At 38.1% G+C, this 10,379-nt stretch overlaps 1 protein-coding gene across 1 annotated transcript; it reads left to right on the forward strand.

Moving 5' to 3' along the window:
- The first annotated feature begins 1,295 nt into the window (after window positions 1–1,295).
- Window positions 1,296–1,774, forward strand: LOC108294668 (40S ribosomal protein S17-like). The gene has a single exon (XM_037734243.1). It carries the CDS (start codon window positions 1,329–1,331, stop codon window positions 1,734–1,736), a length of 408 nt encoding a protein of 135 aa, XP_037590171.1. The 5' UTR covers window positions 1,296–1,328; the 3' UTR covers window positions 1,737–1,774.
- The last annotated feature ends 8,605 nt before the right edge of the window (window positions 1,775–10,379 follow it).

Below are 10,379 nucleotides of genomic sequence, written 5' to 3' on the forward strand. Positions count from 1 at the left end.
GGGGCAAATATGATTTCTGGGGAAGAGAGGATACAGGAAGAAAAATATAAGAATAATGATTGAACCTCAGCCAAGATCTCTGAAATATGGGAATAAGGGATGTGAGGCAAACAGCAGAGTGAATCATCACTTAGAAAATCATCATAATAAAATATTAACAAAAAGAAGCATTTAATGAGCTACTCTTTATTAATATTTTATTAATGTTAAAAAAGCCTTCATTGGAGATGCCAGCTTACTTTTCAACCTTATGTGCCAGGACTACTTAAAGCACTTTACAGATATTGGCTCACATCATCCTCACAAAACCCTGTTAAGTAGGTACTAATATTATCTCCATTTTATAGAAGTAGAAGCTGAGGCAGAAGGTGTTTAAGTAGTTTATGCAAGGTTATGCAGCCAGGCTGATGCTAGAATATGGCATTTGGCTGCTAGAGAAGAGAACTGGCAGGGGCAACTTCAGAAAGCCTGGGCCTCATCCATGGTAATGACTGACCTTGTCAGGATGCCAAAGTCACTGGATCCATTGATTAAGTGAGCACTGTTAAAAGCTGTGTCAACACAGTAATGGATGTGGCATCCAAAGGCAGGACAAGGAGAGGATGGGGGACAAGAGAGTAGAGATTTCAACTTCTGTGGCTTAACCACTACACCCAGACAAAGGGAAACAAAGATAAGCCTTCCTTAGAGACCCCAGCTTACTTTTCATCCTCATTTTATTCTTGATGCTTATATGATCTTTTAGTCCTTTTGTGTTGCCATAAAGGGATACATGAGGCTGGGTAATTTATAAAGAAAAAGGGTTTATCTGGCTCATGGTTCTGTACACTGTACCAGAAACATGATGTCAGTATCTGCCTCTGATGAGGGCCTCAGGAATCTTCCTCTCATGGTAGAAAGCAAGGAAAAGCAGCGTCACATGGAAAGACAAAGAAAAAGAGAGAGGACAGGGAGGTGCCAGCCTCTTTAACGATCAATTGTTGTGCAAACTAATAGAGCAAGAACTCATTCATACTGTGGGGGTGGCAATGAGCCATTCATGAGGAATCTGCCCCCACGACTCAGATATCTCCCACTCGGCCCCATTTCCCAACATGAGGTATGAAGGGGACAAACATACAAACTATATTATGCCACATAATTAATGGAGATGATTTAGTTGTTTCCATGCCTGTATTGATTATAACATTTAATGTTTCATTATGTATTGTGATATATCTCCAATTATTGTGTCATTTATACTTTAGACACAGGAACTGTATAACAAAGTGGTTAAGAAGTTAGATTGAGGTGCTTCCGGTTTCCTCTTTCACTAAGGACCCACCAACATGGGCCGTGTTTGCACCAAAACCGTGAAGAAGGCGGCCCGGGTCATCATAGAAAAGTACTACACGCGCCTGGGCAACGACTTCCACACGAACAAGCATGTGTGCGAGGAGATCACCATTATCCCTAGCAAGAAGCTCCGCAACAAGATAGCAGGCTATGTCACACATCTAATGAAGCAGATTCAGAGAGGCCCAGTAAGAGGTATCTCCATCAAGCTGCAGGAGGAGGAGAGAGAAAGGAGAGACAATTATGTACCTGAGGTCTCAGCCCTGGATCATGAGATCATTGAAGTAGATCCTGACACTAAGGAAATGCTGAAGCTTTTGGATTTTGGCAGTCTGTCCAACCTGCAGGTCACTCAGCCTACAGTTGGGATGAATTTCAAAACGCCTCGGGGACCTGTTTGAATCAATGCTGTATTATTTTCAATAAACCTGGGACAACATTCAAAAAAAAAAAAAAAGAAGTTAGATTGATTTTTCAAATTGTGGCTTTGAGCTTCGATGTTTAGCTGCTTGTTGATCAGCTAATTAAGCATTTCCCTGTTCTTCAGCTTCCTCATCTAACTGTGTAGTTATAATATTTAATCACATGGTATGATTGTGAACATTAATTTAGTTAGCATATTAAAAATGCTTAAAAGACCCATACATGCTAGCTTAGCATCACCACTTCTTCCTAATTTGCTTATGAGCAACCCATGAAGATAGCTCACATCTTCTATTATTTGGTAATAGTCTCTCTTTCTACTTTGATTAACTAGCACAATGGGAAGCATACGGTGACTACTGGAAAAATGAATAAAGAACAAGACATATTGCCAGGAGGAATGTATGAGAATCACATCTGATGTTAGAACTGAAAAATCAAAATGAGAAAAGAAAAAATAAGATTTGTTTTCAGAGTACAAACGTTAGATATAAAAACATGGTATAAATGTGCATTTTAATAAGACTGAGAAGCTAGAGGATGTAAAGAAAAGGGAACCCTGTACACTGTTGGTGGGCGTGTAAATTAGTACAACCACTGTGGAGAACTGTTTGGAGTTTCCTCAAAAATAACAAAAGACAAAGCTACCATAGGATCCACAATTCCATTGCTGGGTGTATGCCAAAAAGAAAGAAAATCAGTGTATTGAAGCGATATCTACACTCCCATGTTTACTGCAGCACTATTCATAAGATTAGGAAGCAATCCGAACTGGGATGTCAGCTCTTCAAATTTTGTACTGCTAGCCTCCATATTATCTCACTTGCCATGAGCTGATTCCTTTATTTTATATATAGATATAGATATAGATCGATATATAAATCTATATATATATATACATCCATTGGTTGGTTCTGTTTCTCTGGAGAACCCTGACTAATACAGATCACCATGGTTGACCTTTTTGCTGTTTCTTGGAGTACTGTGTCTAGTGTGTGTATACATGGTGGTGGTTGGGAATTTAGACAGAGCTCATATTACATATACATATTTGTCTTCATTTTTTTTTCCTTTTGTTTATCATTACTCATTTTTTTTCTGTATTATATAGTTACTGGAAAACAATTTTGGATTTCTATATAATATTTCATAATATGGATATGCCGTTTCCCTATTATTAAACTTCAGTTTATTTTACTTTTTTGGTAACACACATAAAGCTATAATGAACATCTTTGAATGCAGAATTTGCCTTCATTTCTAGTTTTTCTTTGTGGTGGATTCCTATAAAGCGTATTGCTAGGTCTTCTTCATGCTCTGGCCAGCAGAGCCTGGAAATATCTGGGTCACCTGAGCTTTGGTACCTGAACAGCACTTTTGATAGTGAGGATGATTAATTAAGGTCCAGGGGAGTGACTTAAACAAGTAATACTTATCTGCCCCTCACCACCATCAGAATCTCCAGGACTGGGGCCCAAGTAGTTATATTTATACAACCTTCAAAGGGGTTTTAATGGTCAGCCATGGCTGAGAACTACTTGAAAGCCTCATACATGCTTTTGACATCTAGGCAATATGCATACTTGCCTTAAACTTTTCTCCCAAGTGCAACCAGCTAGAAAACCTATGCATTCCTCAGTGACTAAGGTCCAGGATGAGCTTTATCTGTTTTCTTGTGCTTTTGTGTCATTTTTGAATGTCAATATGTTCTTTATTCTCAACTCTCACTGTTCTATAATCATGCTCTTGGCACTATTTTGATCCTTTTCCATCTGGCTCTATTGATATTCAGTGTCAGAAAAGTGAAAAACATCCAACTATCTAGGCTCCTATGGGGCCTACCCTTCCTCCTTTCTCCCTCTTCCTGCTCAGAGGTTGACTCTGTTTGCCTTGAATAAGGGCTCTGAGTCAATACTCCCTTCCTTCAGAACTGGTTTGCCTTTCTTCTTCTTTCTTGTGCCATGATTTCCTCTTCTGTGATCATCCAACCCTATAAGACTACTCCAGTCCCTCTTCTTGAACACTGTCCTACTTAAGAACCTCTGGACCCCTTTCTTTGTCATCCTTCTTAAAACCACTGATGGATAGTATTGTTCTACCATGGCTGGATGAAGATTGTGTCTTTTGTCAATTAACAATAATGATAACAATAGTTAATGATAATAATAGTTATTCTTTTCTCCCCTTTAGGGGTATTTTGTATTTCAATGAGAGACAGATCTTAAATCTAAAGAAACAAATCTTCACAGATAGTATTTTGCAAATAGTGTGGTTGTCTGGTAGGGAATTAGGGGAGTTTTTTTTTTGCTAATGGTGACTCATAAAATGTCATCAAAGACCCAAGTGTGTGGTGGGTGGGGGACTAGGGGAGGGATAGCAGGGGGTTGAGAGGTTGGGTAGGGATAACATTAGGAGAAATACCTAATGTAGGTGATGAGCGGATGGAGGCAGCAAATCACCATGGCATGTGTATACCTATATAATAATCCTGCAAGATCTGCACATGTATCCCAGAGCTTAAAGTATAATAAATAAAAAAAAGTCATCAAAGAAATAAAGACATATTTTATTAACAAATGAGAGGATCCTGAGTTATAGGCATGATAGTTTAAGTTTGTTACTATATTCTAGCATGTAAAAATACCATACTTTCTGTAATGGAATGTAATTTAAAATTCAACCATTCACAACACCAATGCAAGATAGTAATAATAAAGAAAACTGAGGAAGTATATAGAAACTCTCTCTACTTCCTGTTCTACTTTTCTATAAACCTAAAACTTTCCTAAATATAGTCTATTAATTAGAAAAGTTCAACAATTCTATGAGGTAGGAACTTTCATCTCCATTTTACAGGTGAAGAACCAGAGAATTGAGCAAAGTTGGGCAGAAATTGTTAAAGACCAAACTCACGATCTCCACTGATGCTGCTTCTCTTCCTCCCTTATGGAAGTTGAATTCCAAGCAGGCCTATTTATGCTTTTGCCTCACATTCGTCTTCAAGGACCCTGGAAAAAATTGTCTGTGAGTTGTGGATTGGGAAAAAATGTTCACTGGAGTCAGCACATGAGCCTACACAAGATTTGTACAAATTGAGAGCACCCAGATCGCCTTATGTTTAATCTTTTCTCTGATGGTGAGAATATGACAATGCTGTAGTCTGTCACCGCTCCAATTTAGTTCCAAAGCAAATGAAATCAAGTGACTTCACTTTTGATATGTGGAGATCTCCCCGTGCAAAGAATAAAGAAAACCATTCTTCTCGGAAGCGAAAGGTGTAATCTATGGGGAAGATGCCAGTATTTCTGCTGAAAGATCCACCATTCCTGTTTATGATGGCAGGTGAGGCACAGAAAGATTCTGAGAGCCTGCAATACTTTTAACAGGCATCTGGCATTTGAGGCAAAGCCGTTTATCCAGAAAACTGCCTTCTCTTTCAGCTTGGTAACCATGGACACTAGCCAGAGTGATTTTGGCCCATACTCGTCCTTTCTGAATTCCTCTAAAGGGTGAGGGAAGGAAAGGAGAGCGCTTTTTTTCCTTTTTAGTACATAAAATTAAAATCAGTAAAAAAAATCTGGTTCCATAAGTTGAAAATCCTTGCGTAGTTACAAAGCTCTGATTGTATGGCTAGAAAGCCAACTATTTGATAAATATAAAAACAAACAAAGCAACAACATACACAATTTTTAAAAATTTTTTGAAATGGACTGAGTTGAGACCTCATAGTTCTGAAGCCAGGGCACACAGATTTTAGCTTACCTTCTCTGGTCTGGCACCTTCCTTCTGTTGGCAATAAGCTTGGCTTGTACAGTGAGATTCTGAAGAGAGGTCTGAGTCTGATTAACTGTGCCTTTATGAATAACATCCTCAGAGAATTCCAAGCCGTGTTTAGATTCTTGACAGCAGCCGCCATGGAGCACTGCTGTGTGGCTAAGTTGTTCCTTGCAACAGAAGATTCTGACAGATCATAACTCTCCCAACCTACAGCAATCATCACTTATTTTGCAGGGTGATAGTCCTGAAATTTTCATTTGACTGACTCCACAGCTGATTTTTCAGTTTACTGAGATGCATCAAATCCATTTTAAGATGCAGTTTTCTCCCTGCTGGGAAGTGGCTTATCAGATATAGACTTGAGATATTCTCAGAGAATGAAGAGGTGGCTAATTAGAAGGTTAAGACAAATAGAAGATAAGAGGGAAATTCCTAATAACTATTTTAAGCAGAGGGACATCTTCCTAGTTCAGTGGTAGAGCCTTCCCTCAGAGAGTTGCTGTCTGTGGACTATTCTGATCATGGAGAACCAACCTTGGTAACATGTCTGGGCCACGCCCATGATGAATGCAGCTACTGAATGGAGGGACTTTCTCAGTTGGTCTGTCTGCCAGTTAGTAGATGCAATTGGGTGGAAAATGAAATGGCAGCTCATGTTTTTTCCTTCTCAACAGAGACCACCAAAGTGGGGGAAAAGCCATCAATCTTTCCTGTGTTAATTGAGAACACTGGATGCTATTATTAAAGTATTTCCCTTAGGGTCACTCTACTCATTTGAATCCCAGTCCAAGTTTGTTGAAAATGTAATGGTAGCAGGCATTATTATGTCACAGGGCACCACATTACAGCCTGATTGCTTTTCATTCCACATGGTTCATAAAGCAAAGTAAATTTAGAATACTCAACCGTATGGGTTATAATTAGTATATAAGTCTATATTTTCAGGATAAGAAAATATTCCAGTTGCAATATACTGCATTGGTCATTCAGTTTTCTGTTCACTGTGCTATTAAAGTTGCAAGAAATTCATACTATATTCTGATATGCTACCTCCATTCTGCAGAAGAGGCAAAAATCTCAGCACTATCATATGTCATATATATGTGTGTCTTGGAGAATAAAAAGGCTATTTGCTGTGTTGATTGAAAAAAAAAAATAAGCCGGCCGGGCGCGGTGGCTCACGCCTATAATACCAGCACTTTGGGAGGCCGAGGCGGGTGGATCATGAGGTCAAGAGATCGAGACCATCCTGGTCAACATGGTGAAACCCTGTCTCTACTAAAAATACAAAAATTAGCTGGGCATGGTGGCACGCGCCTGTAGTCCCAGCTACTGGGGAGGCTGAGGCAGGAGAATTGCTTGAACCCAGGAGGTGGAGGTTGTGGTGAGCCGAGATTGCGCCATTGCACTCCAGCCTGGGTAACAAGAATGAAACTCCGTCTCAAATAAATAAATAAATAAATAAGCCATTTCTCTAAGCGAATGTTTTCTAGATGAACAGTTATCTTTATGGAGTTCATTGTAGTGGAGAAGCCCAGAGTGACTAAGCAAAATTGCCAAGTCGATGAGTTTATTTGCAGCTCCTACCTAATCTTTTTTATTTTTAAGAACTTCTTCCCCTCCTACCCTCACTGCCAAAGATAATATGCTCATGTCTGTGCCAGGACAATATCTCCAATCAGCTTTTCTGGACAATACCTCCTGCTCTGAATCTTTCTTTTTTTCCTTACACCTTCTTCACCAAACTCTATCATAGTTTCCTTCAGCAACAGTGACCAAAGAAAAATAAGCAGAATTTCATTCAGTGCCAAATGCTTCATCAGCAACAATGCTGAAAAACCTATATGAAACTTTTTTTCAACTCATAATTTTATGTTTAGCCACACTAGCAGTCAATGGAAGGCCATAATGAAAATCTTCACAAAGGCAAGGCAAAAACTTCAAACGTTTGTCTTCCACTGACCTTTTCCTAGAAAGTTACTAAGACATATTTTCCAATAAAACAAGAAACCAAATCAGGTAAAGCAGAGCACGATTTTCAGGAACTACTAGATTAAAAGCAGGAAAATATTGGCATCTTTCCCCAAATGCATCGATTTGAAGCAGCTTTAGAAATTTCAGATTGGAATAGAATGGAGCCCATTAGCTACACCTTGGAAATTTTTGAGGTTCTGTTAGAGGAAAAAGACAGACTATAAAAACAGACAGCTTCCAACTTAGCTGCAGGATCATTTTTTATTTGAGTGGCATAGGAATTATGATAATTGAATTATGATGTAGATAAGACATGTAACAAAGAAATGTAAATATAACACAATGCTCTCAGAGTTTAATAATTTGTACGTAGGCATATTGTAAAGATTGTTCATTGATTTTTAACTTCTAGAATCAAATTATAAACAAGGCACAGAAGATAATTATAATTATAGAATGGAATATTAGTGTTTTCATCTTAGAAGAAGGGAGAAAATGTAGAAGCAAGTATTGGAGTACTAATGTCTTCATTCTGCAGAATGGGAAGTTGACATATTCTTTGTGTTTGATAGAAGCACTCTAGTACGTTGCTTCAAATTGCAAAATGACTAGCGGAGGATCTGAGGGCAGTAGTGTTACTAAATCCAGATTAGGTAGTATGTCAGTCAGAATTCTTCACTGTAAGCAACAGAGACCAATCTGGCTCACTTAAGAAGAAAACATAGAGGACTTAGAGAACTAGAGAATCTCGGGCTTTGCAACCCAGAAGAAATTTGAATATTGCACAGCAGAATTGGTCTAATAGCAGAATTCCTCTTATAGCTGAGCACAAGGCAGGAGAGATTGTAGTGGCGTGGAAGACTGGATGCTTCAATTAGCACTGCTGCTGCTGCTGCTACCCAGAAACTCAATCTTACCACAGATGTGTTAATATCTGTTGATTCCAAGTCTGAGGTGGTATGTCTGATTTGTAGAGCCTAGCTCATATACATGGACCCAAGTGGAAGGAAGCTTGAGAGAGTGAGTATCTGGTGTCTTCAGTTTCCCTAGCCCAAAGCTACTTCTGCCTCTCACCTTATAGGGTGGGGAATTTCCAAAAATAACAATGAGTTCAAATGCTCGGTAGCCAAAAAAGAAAAGAAAACAAAACAAAACAGATGTTCACTGAAGGCTGGGAGGACAGAAAGTGAGAATTGGTTTAAGAGAGCTAAATTCTCATCTGTCATATTAGAAAATCAATTTAAAATCTCTCTAGTTGGTAAATTTTAAAAAGTGGTGTATGTATTATTTAGGTATATGGGGGAACCATTGAAAGAACTTAAACTATATATTAAAAATTAAAAGTGGTTATTTTAGGAGAAGTGAGACTTCTGGAAGGGTAGGGGAAGTTAGGGAAAATATTCACTAGAAGTCTTTCCCTATACATGGAGATTTTGTTACCATGTACATGTGTTATTTGGAAAGTGAGATGTTTTAACTTAAAAGAAAATTACAAGTCAATTGTGGCCACTGTGTGAAAAGGAAAATAATTTTGGAATTAATATATCCCCCCAAAAGATCAATTCTATGACTATTGCTTATTTTATCACAAATTTTTATCCCTGAAATCCTGGATTGCAAAATATATAGGCATATAGACATTTGTTGAGTGGATAAATAAGTGAAAGGAAATATTATTTTATGTCTAATAATAGTATCAAGACTATGAATTTAATCATATCTTTGGGTCCTGTTGGTGGGATTGTCTGGAGAACTAGACTTAAGAAATATCAAGTCATTATTTTCTGTAACTCTTGTTCATAAAAGCAAAATGCACTGTTTGTAGAATTCAAGCACTGACCGACCTTTGCCCAATGTCTTCATCTGGAGAAGAAGCATACTGAGGTTTTAATTGATAACAGAATACAAATATCATGCAAATAAACACTTTGTAATGGTTGTTCACTGTTTACAGAGATAAATTCAAGTTCAATTTTTACTGCCTTAAACTATCTTAGAATGTATCTTGTCTATGCTTTCAAAAAAAAAAAAAAAAAGACCCTGCCCATAATACTCCCAAAAATAAATGTTTTAAGGTTAAAGAATTGAAACAAATGTGAGCATCTATTAAGAAATAAATATGTATTTATTGAATAAATCCAATTCATAGAGAATTAAATGAATGCAGATAAAGCATTTAAAAGGCAAGGAGTTAATGAAAATAAAAGAAATTAAGGGAGAGAATTAATAATAGGAAAAATATCTTGAAAATTATAGAAGAAATTTATGTCATTTTTATAGCGTCTAAAAAATGCTAAATCTAGTGATAGGCTAGTGAGTTAATGCCAAACTCTGGGGTCCAAATTTGAGAAGTGGAAGACATCCCCCACCACCCCAAAGACCCAACACCCAATCAAACCAGAGATGACTTTACGTTGAAGACCCTTAAAACAAACAAACAAAAAAATGTCATTGTGTTTTGAGCAGATAAAAATCTGATCAAAATACACCCTAAAACTTGTGAGAAATAGAGAAGATTTGAAGGATATACTTTGATCAGGAAAATGAGGCCTGGGCAGGTAAAGGTAGGGGTGGAGTAAGAGTAAGGGGGTAAGCCTGGGCATGGTGGCTCACACCTGTTATTCCAGCACTTTGGGAGACTGAGGCAAGAGGCTCATTTGAGCCCAGGAGTTTGATACTAGCTTGGCAACATAGTGGGATCCCCTTTTCTACAAAAAATTTAAAAATTATCCAGGTGTGGTGGTGTATGCCTGTAGTCCTAGCTATTCAGGAGGCTGAGATGGGAGGATCACTTGAACCCAGGAGTTGGAGGCTGCAGTGAGCTATGATTGCACCACTGCACTCCATCCTGGGACACAGGGTGAGACCCT

Source organism: Cebus imitator, unplaced genomic scaffold (assembly GCF_001604975.1).
Source record: "Cebus imitator isolate Cc_AM_T3 unplaced genomic scaffold, Cebus_imitator-1.0 Scaffold596, whole genome shotgun sequence".
Classification (NCBI taxonomy): Eukaryota; Metazoa; Chordata; class Mammalia; order Primates; family Cebidae; genus Cebus; species Cebus imitator.

What these genes read in the sequence shown, in the direction of transcription:
- LOC108294668 (XM_037734243.1), top strand. Translation starts at nt 1,329, where the DNA reads ATGGGCCGTGTTTGCACCAAAACCGTGAAGAAGGCGGCCCGGGTCATC.